The following is a 20,351-nucleotide window of genomic DNA, read 5'->3' on the forward strand; positions in this document are numbered from 1 at the left end:
CCTAGGCTAGAAATCTATCTGCATTGATTTTCATAGCAAATGTGATCTACTCTTCAAGGCGTTTGCCTTTGAAGGGATATTTGTACTTGGGTTTCAAACAGTATTAGGTCCAGCGTGGAAAAAACTGCTCACATGTGGTAGTCCACACAGGCTGCCTTTCGACTCCCTTTGGGTCGTGCATATAGGCAAGCTTAGGTCTGTAAGCAGTCACGATGAGGTTACTACTGTACCTTAGCAGCATGTTGAATGGATAGTACCATTTACTGCCGTACAGTGAAAATATACATAGCCCTTGTGGGCATACAATGTGCCTCATCAGTATCAGTTTTTCCTGGACAGATTGCTGGACAGAGCTTTGCTCAACTTTGATTTCTTTCTGCTTGTGGTTACATGGAAAGAGAGCTCTGCAGGTGGGGCAGAAGCACTTTTGTCTCTACAACTTGATGCATTATTAATTTGGGGCTCTCCCCTATCTATCCTAACAAGATTTCACCATTCCTTTTATCTGGATGATCTCTGCTTTGTTACAGGGTTGGGTCTGAGGCATCCAGCATACCTGCTGGCTCAACATGCCTGTGGAAAAGAAACACAACGGATGTGGGTTCCAGGAAGGTGGCCCTATCTTCTTTAGTGGGCATTACATATTTACAAACTGTTGTTTTAAAAACCAACAGCCTTGTTGAGAAGATTAGTATGAGCATTTCAGTGAACATCTAGAGTCATGTAACATGACTTTGGGGTTTTATTTATTTAACAGCACAAACCTCTCGATTTCTTTTCATCTGACTCCACAGCGTTCTAGCATTCTGTCTATGGAAGTATGATTATGATTACAAAGATCTTTGCTCAAATCAAGACAAGAAAGCTCTTTTTAATGCACGAAATAAATGACTTTGGACTCATAGGTGGATTAACTAAGCTCAGGGTTAATTCATAGTAATTGACAGTATGATCAGAGCAACGTGCTATGCTGTTGTTTTTCCTTTCCGTCTTTGTTGTTTTTCCAGGAAAAATGGGAAGAGTCTTTTTAATGTACCTCCCTTGACACTGTTTCCATGGAAATTGTAGTATCTAACTAAAAGTATCATATCAGAAATACAAGGCAGAAATCCAGATGCACTTAGCATGGTTCTAAACTCACTGTCCTTTGTATAAAACAACTGACTTCCAAGCAGTATTAGGTACTTTACAGTGTGAAAAAGCTTTTTGTGGAGCTGCAGTGTCATGTGTGGGGCTGTTAGGAGTTCATCTTCAGTAAAATTTTTCGAGCTATAACCTTTTTGTTTTGTCTTTGTGCTGCTGTGACAGCTTAGCCAAAATCCCCCTTTGGTCCACTGAACACTTACTGTCTAGTAACTGCATTTACTACCTGAATTTAATGGCGGGGAATCCTGTGCTATTACTTATTAGAATCCTTCTCCACAGACATAAAAATCTCTATGAGTCTTTTCAGATCAAAGCCCAACACACACACACACGCACACATACAAATTAAGAAGGAAAAAGAACAGATCAAAAGCTTCCAACACATAATGTTAACCTAATACATGTATTGAGTATAGCTGAACTGACAGTGCAAAGTTTAGTTGAGAGATTTCAAAAGGAAAAGATCAAACAATCTGCAAGAATGTAAACTGGTCATTCCATATGTCTACTGTACATATAGTACCAGCAGGTGATTATCTGCTGATGCGTAATACTACCATATTACCTTCAGTGTTCTCTTAGTGTCCATAAGATAGTGTCGGAGTTCCCACAGGTAACTCCGCTGGATTGGTTATTTATGTATCTCTGCCTTTCATCTTTTATGCACACTTTTCCATATACTTTTTATAGTCAGTATGATCCCACTTTGCTCAGGTTTTAAGATGCCCTATTTATTGATGAACAGCTATGGCAACCCAGTTTAGGGGGCTCATTTTATTTATCCACATACTACAACTTACAGGCATCTCTGTTATGTTTATCACTGTTATCTGAGTGCCTGAGTGTATAAGTCATCACTAAAGGAGTGGAAAAAAAACATATTAATACTTTTTTCTGTGTTTCAACTTTAGCAAAAGAAAAAAAAAATAAATTAACATTCACTGTTACTATAGGAGTTAAAAAAAAACCAAAACAAGACCAACCAACCAAAATAAAAAATAAAATAAAACAAGAAAGGAAAAAAAAAACCAAACCAACAACCCAGAACCAAACTATTGTGGATTTGTTTTTTTAAATTCAGAATCCAAACTCAGCCATCTTTGGAGACCCTTTTACAAACATCCGGACCCCACAAAAATCATACCTTTGTGAAGAAAGGGAGAGAAGGGAAGAAGGAAGGAATCCTTTTTCTAGCATCACAGAAGAGACTTGCATCTGGCACTAAAACAGGGTCACGGCTTTTAGTTGTTACAGAAAGCAACTTCATGCTAAAATTTTCATCTTTTTTGTTTAAATGTATTCTTACGAATAGGGAAAAAACCCCCTGCTAACATCTACTTTTACATACCTAAAATTGCAACACCAAAGGGTGCAAGAGACACAGATACTGTGAATAAAGAAGTAGAATATTCAAGTATATGAGGAGGGCGTATCACAAATGGCCACAGAGAAATATATATATATCTATAATACTGTATCAAACAGATGGAAAGGATGTGAAACCGGTGGTGCATACACAAATCTAGCCGCTTAACCAACTTTCTAATCAGACACAAGTCTGTTGGGGTGGAAGTGCTGCTTTTAACAGCTTTATTACGGCACTTCCCCAAGCATGGTTTGAATGTTTTCAACTACTACTTTTAGTTATTAGTTAAATAATTTATTGGCTTTTCAGCTATACACTGACATAATTAACCAGGCCCCCAAAAAATGTTAATAACTTAATTCAACTTTTGTTCTACTCATTTATACAAAATAACACCTTTTTTTTTTAATTAAACTTGAATTTCTCTATATGCCCTTCCTTCTGCTAAGCAAACTGTTCATTTAACCTGTCATAACTTACAATGGGCAATTTCTTTCATTTCCCCAGCTATCAACAGAACAGTGAAATGAGCAACTTGGGATATTAACAAGGCTCTTCAGAAAGAGGTGGATGGCCTTCAGGCACATGAAAGGTAAAAATGCATTTTATCATAGTACGGTACTCCATGCAAGACAGAGCAGAGCAACAATAATTGTCCAATGTAACATACTGCAGTTGTATTACCCATATAAAGCCAGTGTCTTCCTGTTGTAAATGGAGATCAGGCCAATTTCTGTGTCTATTTAATTATATTTTTTTTCTGTTTTTTTAACTGTATGGTAACTACAAGTCTTGGGATGTTTTAGACATGGTAAAGAATGAATGTAACACCTGCTCTGAGCCCATTCCTGCCAAGAGCTCATGCCTAGATATTATTACTTCATACAATGCGAAATGAGCAGATTCATAAGCCCTGCTTAGCAAGGGCTGCCGTGACATCTTCAGCGAGGGTAGCAAGCTGGGGCGACTCAAGCAGGTTGATGCTTCCAGAGGATGAGACGTTGCTGAGTCTGCGTGGTGAAGCCACGCTGGACCTGCCTGGTGACTGTGTGATGATCTCAGCCCCGTGATCGACACGGGCTTTAGCGTGCTCTCTGAAGTTTAGCTTCTGGCTGTCGATCTGCTCCAGGAAAGCAAAGAATTTAACACATTATATATTCACCACATTATCTTGTTATAGATCATCATTTGGGTCTCATTTTGTTTACTTTTAAGAACTCTTACAATGATTGAAGCTTCTTCACTCCTTGGAATAATTGAAACTGAAGATTTTTTACATTGTTTAATATATACTACTTTACTATGTTACATTCTCTTACTATTTCTGTCTCTGATAGATGGATGCTTTAATGAGCAGTACCATTGTCCCTAGTTCTATGAATTTAATATACATTTTATGGGCATTGTGATTTGTTTCTGAAATCTGCATTTTCAAATGTCTGTGGGAGTAATCTTACTGTGTTTTCCTCCTGTTTCACAAAGCAGTCCTGATACATACTACAAACTAATTAGATCACACTGTAAAACAGTCCTAAAAAAGGTTCATCTTTATGGGAAAAGCCAGTGCACAAGCTACAGGATATTGCACTTTAAGATTCATTCTCAGATTAGATGTGGATGTGACACTGGTCATTCCAAATGGAACAAACAGCATGTGAGTGCACTTGAAGGAAAACAAACAGATGTTTCCTACTCAATTCAGAGCCATCACTGAGTTCACAGCTCTGATCATTTCACTGGGTGAGGGGCACAGTGGTGGTCTTTTCTCTGATGGCTGTCCCCTTACCTTGACGTTACCACCACCAGGTACGTGGTGGGCGTTTTCCAGTGAACCAACTTTAGCCTGAGCTTTTTCTTTGAAATCCAGTTTTACGCTCTCGATTTTCACACGCCCACCTCCTGCACAGGAAAAGGAAATACCAAGTAAGAGGCTGGAATGTCTCAGGAGAAAGTCTGACTTGATGCACACGGATGCTCTCACATTACTTCCCTTTTAGTTGAGATCTAATGGTTTTTAGAGAAGCACAGAATACAATGCTGCATGCTCAGTAAAATGTAAAATCTTCAACACATATTCAAATTGTAAGCATGTGCTGTAGCCCTACTGATTTTCATGGGATTTAAGCACATGCTTAAGTATTTTGCCGACTTCAGTCTGCATTTCAGTATCATATCAGACTAACATTATACCACAGCAGCATCTTTCTGCATTACTTTTATCTCCTCTCTAAAGCAGGTGACCCCATACCTTTATGCCTTTATATATATATAGTCAAGGAGAGTTAAGACTATTATTTTTATTTGCAAAGTGTATTTACTTTCTCTTAGACTATAAAAGAGAATGGTATCATCAATGATTTCTCTTTCACATAACAGGAGTAGATCTTTGCTTTGTCCCACATCCCAGAAATTCCTACAGTACCTGGCTTGTGGTGGATATTCTTGAGCGAGCCACACTTGGAAGTCACATGACTCAAGTCAATCTTCTTGGTTACAATTTGTACCTGTCAAAAGCACACATACACAAATTACAGGTATGAAGAGAGTCAAATAAATTAAAATCCAAGCCCCGCAGAGGAAGAGCCCAAGCCTCTCAAAAGCGCTGGAAAAAGAGAGATGGTTAGTAGAAAACAGACCATGCCACAAAGGAGGAAACACCTGGATTAATACAGAAAGCTTCCTTCCCAAGTAGGGAATGACAGAGCTGTGTTAAGCTTTACTATCAGCAGAACAAAGAGAAGGACAAAGCAGATCAGCTTGTGAGTTCTTTCTAAAATGTTTCTGAGCCTTCTCTTGGGGTGGATGCTCCAAAGCCCTGCATGCAGCAGGACCCATCCATTTGCTTCTGCTCTTGAATGTGCATTGTGGCAACTTTTTTTTCCTCTCTGTTTTGTACTTTTCTGCATTCATATACGGTATGTATTTCATGTCAGTCCACTATGGAGGGTCATGTGTGACTCCTGCAGCTGTACCTGAGCTGGTTGGTGTTCAGCCAGCTGGCTTGGTGGTGCTTACCCAGGAGTGGCAGCACTGCTACACTCAGTCCAGCAGCAGCACAGGCACCATCCTTTCCCCTTCTGCTCCCTGCCTTACTGTTGGCCGCATTGCCATGATTGTGCTGAGCTCAGCTCAGGAACAGCCACAGAGCCACACTACTGCCTTGCTACACTCCCAAACACCTTCCAGATGCAGCCCACTATCACAGTGACTGTGGTAGCAGGTGGCAGCCCCTCCAGGCCAGACAGGAGCTCCAGGATAACTACAATGCCATTGGTTTGCTCACATCACCAGCAGTGAGTTAAGCCAGCACTGGTGGCTGTACTGAATCTGTTTAGATCAGACATGCCCACACCACCAGCTCTTCCATCTCAGAGGAGAGCATTTCCATCAGGAGGGTCATAGCTGCCTTAAGCTCTTTCTTAAGCTGTTCCAGTGAACTGAGAGGTGTCTGGTCAAACCCTGAGCAACCTCAATTTGTCACACTGGAAAGTAATGCTGTGCATTAGCACTCAGCATGCTGGCCCATTGCATCCTCTTTAAGCTTTCTTTGTTCTTATGTTTTATTTTTCTTCTTTCTCTCTGATGAATGCACATAACTGAAAGGTCAGTTGAGGAAGGACTGAGGCACTGGAAGATGCCCAGCTGTGAGGATTCAGTCAGTTACTGTGAGCTGTAGTCTCTATTTGGAAATTACTTTCTTGGGCCACTCCCATGAAAGGCACTGAATCATTTCAGCTCACACTAGACTTTTACTGTCAACACCCTTGGATGTTCAGAGATAAACTCTTCTATTCTCATTTTCTTTGCCCATCCAAATTGTGCTCTGTGCAGAAAGATCAGGAGGCTACTATTGCGTACACAGGGCTCACACAGACTACCAGACCAGACTCACATGTGAAACAGTAGCAAGAAGGAAAGTAGTGCTCAGAGGAAGGGAGACAGAGGGGTCTGGCTGTGCGAGGCAGGTCACCACAGTGGAGATGCCTGTTCACAGGGTGTCCATACTACTTACATTTCCTCCCCCTGCAGAATGTTTGATGTTATCTCTGGAACCACAGCGGGATTGAATATCGCTAAAATCGATCTTCTTGTTTAAAATCCTAACCTAAAAGGAATCGGAGGTAACTTACTATATACCATACACACACTCCATCAGGGTGCAAGATGAGGGAGCCAGCGTAATTTTGCCTCCTGTTGTGACTCCTTCCCACTTGTATTGAAATGTAAGAAAGCAAACCATGCCAATCTCTATACTTAGTATGCTAACACAGCACATGTAAATACACTGTGCTGCTTTCTTTCTACTTTACAAAGTGGTGGTGAAATACAAAGGGGAAAGTTTTTATACTGGGAGATAAGAGAGGTGGCTTTTGCCTGAAAACCTCAAAGAACTCCTTGCTTGCCAGGACTGGACATAGTCTTTGGACAGCATGTCCTAGGCTGGTTTGAATGATGTCCGTATTTCTGCTGGACCAGCCACAAGGAAAAGATGGAAACCCTCCTTCCCACAGCTCAGTACTGTAAGATTTCATGCAAAAATCACAGATCCAGCCAGCTCAGGCACAGGTTGAAATCCTGAGGTATTTTGCCCCTCCTGCCATACAGTCATAACAGCAGCTCATAGATCACAGTGTCCTGTGAAAGGGGACTGACAAAATTAGTTAAACTGAAGTCAGAGCTCTCTACTGCTCTCTCTCCTTACAGTCATCTACTAAAGGGCAATGCAGAAAACAACATCTGGGAACCTACAGCTGCAATCACTGCTTTCTGATTTCTGGTGCCACCCATGCAGCTTATTCTTTCTCTGGGTTAAGTATGAAGTCTTTATTCAAGTGCTAGGTTGGATTTTATTTATCTCTATGTTATTAATATACAATATGAATTTACACTCTTTACTGCACAGAAAACCACAGAATTTAGTGGGTTGTCTCTTAATTTTGCTAAATGGCACTTGTAGAGCAAAGATCTCTGGCTTTAACTAGCAATAAGGGTGATAACAACACCAGAAAACACAACTGGTATTATCACCTTCAGATGGGCATCTTCAGTAAGCAAACAGATTTCTGTCTTCCTCCCTCCTATCTGCTTAATGCATCCAACGTATGCTGAAACATGAAAGCAAATGCCTTTGGAGTTTTATTCTTGTGCTTTCTCTCAACAGCCTATTTGTTTAAAAATGTACCGCAGTACTATACAAGACAGGTGTCACATCAGTTACAGAAACACATGTTTGATGTGGAGTCAGATCTGGCTCCCAGGGAGCTTCAGGCCAGACACAACCGGGCAAAACAGAAAGCCTTCCTAGCACTTTGTGAGCACATCTCTCAGCAATGGATCAGCAGCACCTCTTTGCAATGGCCATAGGGGTGCCTTTGCTCTGAAAATGCTGACATAGGGGTCATGACAAGACCTTAGTGCTGCCTCAGCTCAGGCGCCTGTAGCTTACAGTGACCCAAAGCAAAGAGGTAAGTTGAGATGGTGCCTTTGATCAAGTGCCTAAAGGCTGATTTGCACCCAGAAGTCTGGCAGTTTATGAGTTTCCTGGCCCATGGACCTGGCCAGCAGATCTGTAAAGGACCAATCATCTCAATTATCCTCTCTGTCTCACTGGGTAAAATGTGCCCCTGTGTAGAAGGGCCAGGAGACCTATGTGTCATTTATGTCCTGTTCTGAGGGCTGAAGTGAGCTGAGTGATGTGGATGTGCTGCACTGGTCCTCTGGGACAGAGAAGAACTGCACTGATCCAAGGTTTTCTCTGATTAGCTGTTTCTCCCTTTCCTGGATTATATCAATATCCCTGCACATATTTTAGTCATGACTACCTTCTATAAGTAAAGAATTCCACAACTACTGGAACCTTGTTTACTGTAGACTATGGCTTTAAACTGCTTAATCCCTCCATCCTATATTCTTCAGCAAGTCCTATTCCCTCTTGCCAACAGTATCTCCCAAATTTTTTCTCAGGTTTGGTAGACAGGGCAAACAGACACTAGTACACAACCAGCTAGCTTTTTGTTGTCTCTGGTTAAGGAGAAGGGCTGAGTTATCACTGCCTTTACCCCAATTACTATGTTATGCTGAATCTCTGTTTTGTACCCAGTCAACAACTATCACTCAACTTGGAGGGACGCCTGTGTTTCTATCCACCACTCCCTTGCCAGCACTGGTTGAAACTGGCCAACAGCTTACAAATGATTTGAGGATGGCTGAGATTGCCAGCCAGACAGCATGACTGCACAAGCTTTGTTTCCTTTGAGAAATCAAGCTGTAAACATGAGAGGGAAAGTACCAGAGAGGGACAGGAACTATTGAGGCTAAAGAGAAACTTTGGCTTACAAACAAAGAATATAAAGTGATTGTGAATTATTTGAAGCTGGAATCTAGAGAGAAATTTGTAGCTGTCAGAGAAGGGAAGCTCTGGAACTGCCTCCTAAAGGAACAGAGCTATGACAATAAAATGATAAACTTTTATGATGGCACTTGATGAAAGGAATTAGATTATGCAGCTCTCTGTGACAGAGGCAGCATGAAGACCATGACTCACCAGGGAGGTCTCTGTGCTCCTGAATGTGTAAGTACATCTTCTGTGGGGGTGGAGGTGTGGTAGGGACGTACATACATGCACCTCAATTGTGCTGCACATTAAAAGAAAGATGAAGCCTGCTCATGCTCTCATTCAGGAAAGAGAACATCATAGTCTGTGGCAGAAACAAGACTGCTTTTTCTTCATGCTCACTAAACATTCCAACAAGATAATGTCCTGACAGGGTCCCTCACAGCCGTTGCACTGACCTGCCAATCTGAAATGGGTACATTCTCTTCTGATACAATGCTGGTTTGCCCAGGTATGCTGGACAGGGCCTGGAAGTCAGGATTTTGATCTGCACCAAGCTGAGGTTCCTCAGTATTTGTCATATCCATGTAAAGTTAAACCACAATGAAAAAATTAAGCCTTACAGACAGTGCTGGGTTTATACCACAAAACCACACTGCCCAAGGAAAAATTAGCTTCTATCTGAAGCTCTGAAAGTCTGACAGGCTTCTCCCCCACTCTGTCTTCTGATGACTCCTAAGCAATGGTCCAAAACTGAAGCCTAGGGCAGACTGTGCACTGATGTGCACAGAGCATAGCCTCAGTGACTCACACTACTTCCAGGAGTCCCAAGCAGGAATCAGACACTGTGCTCCAGCACCTTCTGTGCTGTTTGAATGCTATCTATCAAAGTACTGGGAGATGCAGGGCATGGATAGGAAACCAAGTGTATAACAATGCACATAGTATGGGAAATGGACAGGAAGAATTAGAAATCCACGTGCAGTAGGTGGGCTTTGATCTGGCTGCAATTCCAGAGACATGGTGACGTAGCTGACGTGACTGAATGTTGTCATGAACAGCTACATGTGTTTCAGGAAAGTCAGGCCAGGAAGGCAAGGTGATGGAGTTGTCCTTTATGTGAGAGAACACCTGGAATGTCTGGAACTTTGTCTCAGGGGCATGAGTGTGTCAAGAAGTGGCCTCACAATCACAGGCTCTGGTTCTCATGGGAGACTTCAATCACCCTGACATCTGCTGGAGGAACAAACAATGTGGGAGATTCCTGGAAAGCATTGATAACTTTCTGATACAGGTGATGCAGGAACCAGCAAGGAAAGGTGTACTGCTGGACCTCATACTAAGAACTGGACGGTGATGTGAAAGTTGGGGCAACCTGGGCTAAAGTGACCACTGACCATGAAATCCTGGAGTTCAGTATCATGTGAGGATGAAACAGGGCAATAAGATCACAACCCTGGACTTCAGGAGAGCTAACTTTGAACTCTTCAGGAGCCTTCTTGGGAGAATCCCATGGGAATGGGCCCTAAAAGGAAGAAGGGTCCTTGAGGGCTGTTGAATATCCAAGGATCACTTCCTCTAGGCTCAAGAACACTGCCTCCCCACAAGCAAGAAACTGAGCAAAGGGGACAGGAGATCTGCATGGATAATGTGGAACTTCTGTGAAAACTCAGAGACAAGCAGCAGACAGGAGGTGGAAGGAGGGACAGACAGCTTTGGAATATAGGGTCATTGTCAGAGTAGACACAAATGCAACTAGGAGAGCCAAGGCCCATTTGGAATTATAGCTGGCTAAGGATATCAAAGACAACAAGAAGGGCTTCTTCAAATAGATTAGTAACAGGAAAACTAGGGAAAATGTGGGCCCACTACTGAATGGAGCAGGGACCATGGTGACAGAGGATGCAGAGAAGGCAGAGAAACTGAATGCCTTCCTAACTTCAGTCTTCAGTGCCAATGCCAGCCCTCAGGAATCCCTGATCCAGGAGACCAGGGAGAAGGCCTGGAGGAAGGAAGTCTTTCCCTTGGTTGAGGAGGATAGGGTTAGAAATCATTTAGACATACCTGACATCCACAAGTCCATGGGCCCTCAAGAGATGTATTTATGTTTTCCCTGCCTTGCAGTTATGGCCTCTGAGAAGCTCTACCACAAACACTGTGCCTAAAGCATTTACAAAAGCTTCACTTGCCGTATGAACATACTGTCAGGCTGTGATATTGGAAAAAGCTCCCAGACTCCTAACAACTTATCAGAAAGGGCCAGGTTCCTCCTACTTACCACAGCATCACAGTAATTTGACAGAACTAGACATTATTTAGTGTTTGGTCTCCTTATTAACACAGTGAGATAAGAATTGGTCTTGCATAGGAACCAAGGTTAAAGTTAAAATCTGATTAGCATCAAAAGGCAGTTCTCAGTGCTTCCAAATCTACATGTTGCCAAGAACAGATGATACTACAGTTTTCATGCTTCTGGCAGAGGCTACAGGTAAAGGGAGAACAAAGGGTGTTGTTTATTTGGCCTAGCAAAGTTCTTGAAGAGAAAGACTGTGCCTCAGACTTTCCACATCTACAAACAGAGCTTGTGATCATGTTCAGCCCTTGCATTCCTGAAATTACTGGATATACACACTAGGGAAGCTGCCAGCCTACACACTAGTGAGACTCAAAAGAAAAGGCTGTACTGGACACAGCATAGGCAAAATAACATTCCATCCTCACCTTGCTTTTTCTACAGGGTGAACAAGACAGGTTCATTTCTGACATTTCTCTAAGTACAGAGAAGACACTCAGCATGTAATATTTCAGCATCAACAGTTAAATTGTGAAAAAAACAATTGAAATAGGTACTTCCAAAGGGAAGTATCAGTAAAATAAACAGATGTCTTGCAATCAGCCACATATATCTTCAATACTTGCATAGAACAACAATAGCTGATTTACATGCTGCTTTCTACCTATTTACAAATCACTGTAATTAATAAGGTGACCACACTGAACTAGATATGTTCCCACCAATAAAGGGAGAAAAGGCCTATAGGGAGATGGTGACAGGTTTTGCAGAATTGTGCAGGGAAATACAAAGCAAAATGACCACTTGCCATGCCAAAGAGTTTACAGTCAAGAAACACCAGCTGAATTTAACAGACAACTCAAGGAAGTGCAAGATCCACGTCAGATGAAGTGTCACGTGTTCTGGAATTGTACCCCTCACTATATCTGGGGAGCTCATCCAAAGAGTGGCAAAAGAAATTGAAGGAGATTCACGCATGCCAAATAAAAAAGACCCTATAAGCTCCACTAATTCAACTAAACCACAGAATCCTTGCTTTAGTCCTCCCTTAAACAAAACAGATTTTACGAAACTACAGAGTTTGATACTTAGAGGCAACAGTCCCTGCATGTGGCAAGAGTACTAATAGCTTTAAATACCAAGTGTTGAGCATCAAGTATCACAGTTTTCCAATCATGTTCCTTATCTTTAAGAAGAGGTGAGTTTTGAATCACTGTGTCTGGATTATCTTTACTGCAGCATAGTGGAGAAAATTCAGTTGCTCAGTTCAAGTTCAAAAAACTCTCTTGTGTTTCACTCTTCATGCAAGCTGGCTTTCCCAGAGCTCAGCAGACATGTCCCTTAGCATCTCTTTTTATTCTAAACCAAATATCCAAGATAAAACCTAAGCATTTTATCCTCTTTTTTCCTGCCCTTTCCCATTGAGCAAAATAAACTCTTTTTCTCATCTTCCTGTGAAAGACAGAACACTATTATACGACCAAACAGCTCTGATGCAGATTATGTATTGCCTGAACATTTTTTTTTCCCAAAAGAACAACTTTCCCTATTTTATTTCTCAAAATCTAGACCAGTTCTTGCTTAGCTGAAAATACCTCCTCTGCTGAACCTGCTGCTGGCATGACTCAGGCTTGCACAGAATTTATGTCCTGGGAATTTCAATCTGCTCTAGAAAAAGAAATAAATTACAGCTTCTCCCCTCACTATTACCAAGAGACCAGTAGTGTATGGTTCTTCATGGCCAGAATTTGTCTCCTTTGTCATTAGCCACCTAAAGTTGGAACTGGTCACTTTAGCTGCCACTGTAGACACTGGAAAGATCCTCCAGAAAGTGATACCTTCGACTTTACCTAGACAGACTGAATATACCAGATCTGACTGGCAGAAATCAGTGCACTGCTGCTAACGGCCTTCGAAAGAAGGAGAAACATCAGCTTGTGGCTACTGTAGTCAGTGGAGGTTTTGTTAGCGGTTAGAGCCCCATCAGCAGCTTGTGACTGTCATGGTTCAACCATGACTGGCAACCAAGTACCATGCTGCTGCCAGCGCACTGACCCCCTACCCCGGTGGGATGGGGGAGAGAACTGAAAGAAAGGTAAAAAAACTCATGGGTGTTAATAATAATAATAAATAATAATACTAGGACATAAAGAGAGAGCAAAAGAGGAATAAAATGAACAAAAAAAACCCATAGAAGAGATGCTCATCACCTGCTGACCAATACCCAGCCCAATCTGAGCAGTGATCAGTCCTCTCCATCTAATTCCCCTCAGTTTCTATATTGGGCTGTGGTACAGAATACCACTTTGGCTAGTATCATAAACATAAAAGAGAATGTCAGGTTGGGACATGAAGTTCCAATTCCCTGTTCATTTCTACCAACCAAATACCTTTCCTCAAAGAAACTTTCTAAAACTTGCTAAAGCTTGGCACTGATTGCTTCATTTTTCTAAAGTATGAGTCAGGAAAATCTTCCTTTTTATCCAGAATAATTCAGGGCTTAACTGTACAGACTGTTCTTGGGCAAGCCTTCCATTAAATGAGTGCAGTCTGAACACGGGAGCTGCAAGATGTTATTTCTGTACAATCTGTAATGATCAGCCAAACTTCTGAATTTCAAAACCTTAAAAATTATGGGTTTGAGCTGTGAGAGTTTTGAAGGTATGCCTGAAACTCCCCATGGCTCTTCGCATTCCATCTTCAATTAACAAGGGATTAATTCATTCCTCATTTTTGGTCCAGAACAAAGCCTTTCAAATGTCTTGCAAATCCACAAATCTGGGAATCTATAAAGAAAACCAAACCAGACTGATTTATCTCCCAGTTGTGAACTGGTGACTTGGCAAATGCACAAACATGTTCCGATGAATGCAGGTACCAGTGTGGAAACAACTGCTTCCCAGTCTCTCATTAGCTAAGTACTTTCATTGCTGCCATGTCACATTGTCAATCCATGTCTCCCTACACAGCTGCCTCCTGTGACTCTGGCTGGGGAAGCATCAAACCTTATAAGATCATTTATGTTCTTCACTGTCCTGAGCAGGGACATTCTCCTAACTCAGACCAAAGTGACAGGACAAGGGGGAAAGGCTTTAACCTGCCTGAGGGAGACTGAGCTGAGCTCTTAGGCAGAAGCTCTTCCCTGTGAGGGTGCTGAGGTGCTGGCACAGGGTGCCCAGAGAAGCTGTGGCTGCCCCATCCCTGGCAGTGCTCAAGGCCAGGTTGGAAGGAGTTTGAAGCAACCTGCGCTGGCAGAAGGTGTCCCTGCCCGTGGCAGGGGGCTGGAACTGGATAAGCTTTAAGGTCCCTTCTAAGCCAAACCAGTCTGGGATTCTGTGATTCTGTGAAAGTGCTTTTAGATCACAATGTATTGGAGAAACAGTATATGATGTGCCAGAAGGAGATGAGAGACAGAATGGGACCCAGCAACAGCTCAGTCTGCACTTTAGTTATGCCTATATCCTTCACTACCTTTTAGGACACTTTCTATCAACCAGTGCACTAATAGCATACAGTCTAGATCTTCAGATTAATTTTGGGGCAGTCATCAGTGGTCATAACATGGTGCAAAGACAAGTAAAACAGAGGAAGAAGAGTTATAAGATGCCATCCCAAGGGGAACTTACTGAATGCCCTTTTGACCTGCAGTTCTCCCAGGAGGTGCTCAGCTCTGGTGTGCCACCGGATCTGTCTGCCTTTGCATCCTGGCAGCCTATAGCTGAGGCAGGGAACACTTCAAGGAGCTTACTGCTCTCTGCAGGTGGGGCTGTAAATTGTGATGATGGAGGGGGGCAAGGTGTGTTGTCATTTCTCCTGCCAACCAGACTGATTTTGAAGCTAACAAAAAGATGACAGATATTCATACAAACCTCCTCCTCTGTGTAGCTCTGAGATGTCTTATACTGCCCTGTGCTGGTCTATTTTATCATCTAATGCAGATTCTCCTTGCCATCATGCTTGTGGTTTCTGGACAGGTTCTGCTGAATAGGGTTGTCATCAATTTATTCAGACGTTCTGACCCATGAATAACTGCACTTTGTTTTCTACTGTTTAGTGAAAAGAGTGAAGCTCTTCCTTAATCTCTTCCTAAAAACCTTTAAGGAACACTTTGTTCTTCAACATTTGCTCTTCAACAAAAGCTCAGGGATTGAGTTTTTCTACACGTCATCTTACTTCTTAGAAGATGCCTGGCTCTTACTGTAGTGATCTTGCATACACCTTGTGTATGGCATTCTAGTCTATACAGCTCCATTCACTTTGATGAAGCTCTGCTGATTCACATCCACTTAAGTTCTTGCCCATGGCTCAGGGTTTAGGTATACATTTTAAGATTAAAACAAATCTAGGTTGGCTTTACCCTTGGTTGCTGGCCTATGCTGCTTTATGAATAGTCTGTGTGGTCAGTAATGGCAAGACTCAATTAGTGCACTTTTGCACTCTGATATGGTACAAACTCCATTCATAGACAGAATTTCAAGAAGATCAAAATTCTGAAGAGAAAAGAAAAACCCCAGTCTTGGCATCTGAACCAAATTTCCAACCCCTTCCCCCAGTTCCTCCATGCTTCCCTTGGGCTGTCTGAGAAATAACAGATGCAAATGGGTTACATTTGAAAGCACAGCATTTCCTCCACAGCTGATGCAGTGTGAAAATCCATCTGAAGCCCAGCAGACATACCCATGAGCGAGTCGCCTCTGAGCTTTGCCAAGAATGATACATTTCAGCATACTCTACTATAAAGAGAAAACCAGACAACCACCTACTGGCTGCAGCACAGAGCTGAGAAGCCCTTATTTCGCCAGCCTGCAGAATACTAATTAAACACATCTCAAGCCATCTATTCCTAGTAGGACCTTAATGAAGTGCAAAGTTAAATTGCTTCTACCCCTTTGAAGCATGCTCCTTTTTTTTATTCCTTCCTATCAGGTGAAGCTATTTTTCTTCTTTGTTTCTGAGGCTGCAAGGCAGAGCTGAAGTAAAATCAGTCTGTTGTCTGATGAGCTTTTGATGAAATTCAAGGATAAAGCACTGTATTTCTTGATTTATTTAGCATTCAAACATCCCCTGCTTCTTTAGCTCTGCACCTCAGCCTCTGGCAGTTTCAGAGTGGGGCTGCTTTCTCTAGGACAGCTGTAAGCTAAAAGAAGATCTTCTGCTACGTTCAGATATGCCTCTGGTAAAAGGATAGCCTGTCTCCAAATGACACTTTTGGGCTGCATATCTGTATTCCTTTAGTGATTTGCATGTCATGTGTATGTACTTAACTTGCCCAGATATATGCTGGCTTTTTGTCTGCTTATTTTTCCTGTGGTTGTTGCTATCAGCACTTCCAGCTCAGGTTATAAAACTCAAGCAGCTTTCGGTTTGTTTCATTTATCATCACTAAAAGCAGATAGCAGATAACAGCTCATTTCAGCCAGCACAGTATTTGCCACCAGGCATTAAAGAAGTGAGCAGACACAAGGAAACAAAATTAGCTTTCATGTGTTCCTCTCACAGACCTATGAAATTAAACTGCAGAAACTGGAAAAGAATTAATCCTAAAACCTCTTGTCTAGACTAAGCAACTATGGAGTAAAGGAGACATAAAGGAAAACTTCAGTGAGTCTCTCTCTGCTCAACCCAGAGCTCAGTGGCCACATATCACTGGGAATTAAAAAATGCTTTAGCCTGAGTGACATTATGTCCACCCAGCAGATTTCCCCTGTGATCCCTGGAAACGTGAAATGCCAGTTGCTGTGCCATCCTTCACTACCCTGCAAGGACTGCAACTCTAGGAAGTGTAGCTGTCTAGGCATGCCATTCACAAAGAAATACAATTGCTCTGCTCCCCCCAGGCCTTGTATGGCTGTTAACAGTCCCCAAAGAATACCAGAGAGGAGGAGGGCTGGCTAACATGCTGCTGGTTTTGAGCCGCAGGTCCAGCAGCTGGGCTTGTTATGAGGAATGCTAATCCAGATGCACAGGCTGAATTTGTGCTCTGAGCCTCCTGGAGCCCCTGCGCACCGTTACCATCTGCCATGCAATATGTCAAATGGGTGTTGAACTCCCCCACAAAATAATTACACAGATACTTGTCAAAAGAGAGGCAGAAGAACCTTTGCTGAGGCATTATCTTGACTTTATCTGAGTAACTGTCTACTGTGGAAAGCAATGGATGTGTTAATTTACCATGAAAACAGGATCAGCTTCTAAGAGATACCTTATTGTTTACAACATGAGCCTGTTTTTTTTTCCCTGCAACACCTGCAAGGAGGTTGCAATGTTAAGTTTTGATCATTATATTTTTTCTGAGACACCATTAGGCAAACCTCGCCACTGTGTATATTCCACTATGAATTCGAAATCTCACATATATATATAAGTATCTAATCTGTAAGCACTGTGCAACCCAGCTTTCTGGAATGTGTGCTGGGCTGCACCCCCAGAGCGTGAGCAGCAGGGCGAGGGAGGGGATTCTCCCCCTCTGCTGTGCTCTGGGGAGACCCCCCCTGCAGCCCTGATCCAGCTCTGGGGCAACAGCACAAGAGGGACATGGAGTTGTTGGAGCAAGGCCAGAGGAGGCCATGGAGCTGCTGCGAGGGCTGGAGCAGCTCTGCTCTGGAGCCAGGCTGAGAGAGCTGGGCTGGGGCAGCCTGGACAAGAGAAGGCTCCTGAAGGGGAGACCTGAGAGCAGCTCCAGTGCCTAAAGGGGCTGCAGGAAAGCTGGAGAGGGGCTTGGGACAAGGGCCTGTAGGGACAGGCCAAGGGGAATGGCTTGAACCTGCCAGAACAGGGGAGACTGAGCTGAGCTCTTAGGCAGAAGCTGTTCCCTGTGAGGGTGCTGAGGTGCTGGCACCATTAGCTGTGGCTGCCCCATCCTTGGCAGTGTTCAAGGCCAGGTTGGACACAGGGGCTTGGAGCAACCTGCTGTAGTGGAAGGTGTCCCTGCCTGTGGCACAGGTTGGAACTGGATAAGCTTTAAGGTCCCTTCCAAGCCAAGCCATTCTCTGATTTTATGACTTTGCTTAACACATGTGAAGTCTTCAGCCAAAAGTGATACTCATGACAATGCGCTTCACTGCATAACTCTGCAAGGTATGAAACTATGTCTTTTTAATTGCATTGTGACCCTGAATTCTTGTTCTTTCAGACAGTGAGAACAGAAAATCATGATCTGCTTTATCACACATTCATCTTTTCTTATATTCATTCTCCAGTTTATACAATTTAAGCCCTGTTCCTGCTTATTCAAACCCTCAGCAAGAAACAGTTAAGTCTAATATCTGCCCCCTCCTATCACCTTTAACTTGAGGTAGATTTGTCAGGTTGGAAGCTACAACCCCCATTAACATCACCCAAGACAATGCACACGCAATGCAGAATGACCCAAGAAAAGGTCATAGTAGTGTGCAATCCTACCAACATCTATCTAGGTTGAATTTGAACTTGCTTGAATTAAACCTCTTCAATTTGTTGGTACTGATAAAGACTAGATAAGCAGCAACTGATGAGACTCAGGCTGAAAGTTATCTATGGCATGGAGTGCAAACTCTTACTTTGAAGTTTTCCAGCTGCTCTCAGTGAGGCATCATTTGTTTTCAGGGGACAAAATAGTTTCTCAAGATTGTCTTGGCCCCTGCCTTTTATCATCACTGAAACAATCAGTGCATACAGACAACAGAAGCAGCATTTGCAAGGCAACTCAAATGGCTCCCATCCCACAGCCATCCCAACATGAAAAGCAGAATCCTTACCTGTCCCCCTTTAGGCTGGTATTTGATATTATCTGTTGATCCAATTTTGGACCTGACGTTCTTGAGGTCAGGTAGAGGCTGATTAATAACCCGTAGCTGCTTTGGAGTGGCTGGAGATTTAGGAGGAGTGCGAATTATGGCAACCTTTTTCTCAGTAGGTACCAGTATGGCAGATTTGGGGGTGCCAGGAGTGTGTGGGGTCCTGGAGTAGCTGGGTGTCCCTGGAGTGCCTGGGGTACGGGAGGCATAGCTTGGTGGTGTCCCTGGAGTGATGGCAGTGGAGCCCGGAGTAGTGGGAGTTGAAGTTCCACTTTTTCCTGTTCTGCTACGAATTGGCTCTGATCCTACATGCAGGACAAAAACTAGCATTAGACCCACAGAAATACAGCTCTTCTTCCCTCTGCTCCTCCCAGTGCTGCATCCCTGTGTGCCAGGAGAGATACAGTTCTAAGATGGCTGTGCTAGTGGTAGAATAGCACACTGGATGTCTATCTCTGTGTCTTACTTGGCTCATCAACCTGTCAGGAGTTACCTTGTCATGTATGGTTGAGCTGGTAAACTGCCCATCTGGTGACTGAGTTCCCTGTCCTGTAACACAGCCGTGCTTCCCACAAAGCTCGCTAAATGAGGCACAATACCACGCTCATTTCCATTTTGGGTAAAGGACAAGAAGCACCCTTGGAATCTCACCTGACATTGAGGGACTCAATCTGACAACCTGACTAAGTAGTAAGAGTACTGTCACCAATTTCAATGGATTTGAGCATTAAACTAGAGAGTGGGAAAAATTCTGATTGTGAGACTGAAACTAAAGGATCTGAGTGCCTGGCAGCTGCTAGTCACATACCCCTGCTAGTTATCCAGTGTCTGCAGCTGAACCCTGGGTCAGCATTCAGCTCAGGAACAAGTCATAGCTCTGTTGTGCGGACAGGCAGATGTCCCTTACATTTAATTGCTATTTTTCGCTAGTGCAGTGAAAGAAAGCAATTACAGAAGTCAACCTAGATGAAAAGTCACATTCTAGTTACATCTGCATGTGAATTAGAAATAAATAAATATTGTAATGTTTTATAGCAGCCCCAGACAGTGCTTGTGGTATTGCCAGTCATTCTCACTGAACACAAGAACAGTTTACTAGTGGCACTGTGTTTTCTGCAGCCAGCTCTGCTTGCAACTCTCAAACACAAGTAAACAAGCTAAGGTACCTTCATATGCTGCTTTAAGTAAAGCTCTGCTGAGAATACTCAGGGAGAGAAAGACCAAACCAACCCTCAAAGCCTGGAAACCACAAAGCTGGATGGCTGCGTGTACATTTTCACCTTTGAAATGTTCAGGAGTTACAAATCCAATGGGCCTCTCTAGAGCATCCAGTGGGGCTAATAAAAAAACTTCTCTGAAGTATTTGTCAATCATTCTGTTTAAGTAACAGTGAGGGACCAAACCCAAGGCACTGCTGCCCCTGGGGTCCAGGAGAAA

General features: G+C 43.0%; 1 protein-coding gene across 1 annotated transcript in view; it reads right to left on the reverse strand.

Moving 5' to 3' along the window:
• Nucleotides 1-2,922: 2,922 nt before the first annotated feature.
• Nucleotides 2,923-20,351, reverse strand: part of MAP2 (microtubule associated protein 2) — a 46,964-nt gene continuing 29,535 nt past the window's right edge. The window contains exons 10-14 of the mRNA XM_034065770.1: nucleotides 18,876-19,219; nucleotides 6,525-6,617; nucleotides 4,935-5,016; nucleotides 4,299-4,411; nucleotides 2,923-3,632 (exon numbers count right to left, since the gene is read on the reverse strand). Coding sequence (XP_033921661.1) covers nucleotides 3,417-3,632; nucleotides 4,299-4,411; nucleotides 4,935-5,016; nucleotides 6,525-6,617; nucleotides 18,876-19,219 — 848 coding nt within the window. The 3' untranslated portion in view covers nucleotides 2,923-3,416. The remainder of the gene's footprint in view (nucleotides 3,633-4,298; nucleotides 4,412-4,934; nucleotides 5,017-6,524; nucleotides 6,618-18,875; nucleotides 19,220-20,351) is intronic.

Source organism: Melopsittacus undulatus, chromosome 8 (genome assembly GCF_012275295.1).
Source record: "Melopsittacus undulatus isolate bMelUnd1 chromosome 8, bMelUnd1.mat.Z, whole genome shotgun sequence".
Classification (NCBI taxonomy): domain Eukaryota; kingdom Metazoa; phylum Chordata; class Aves; order Psittaciformes; family Psittaculidae; genus Melopsittacus; species Melopsittacus undulatus.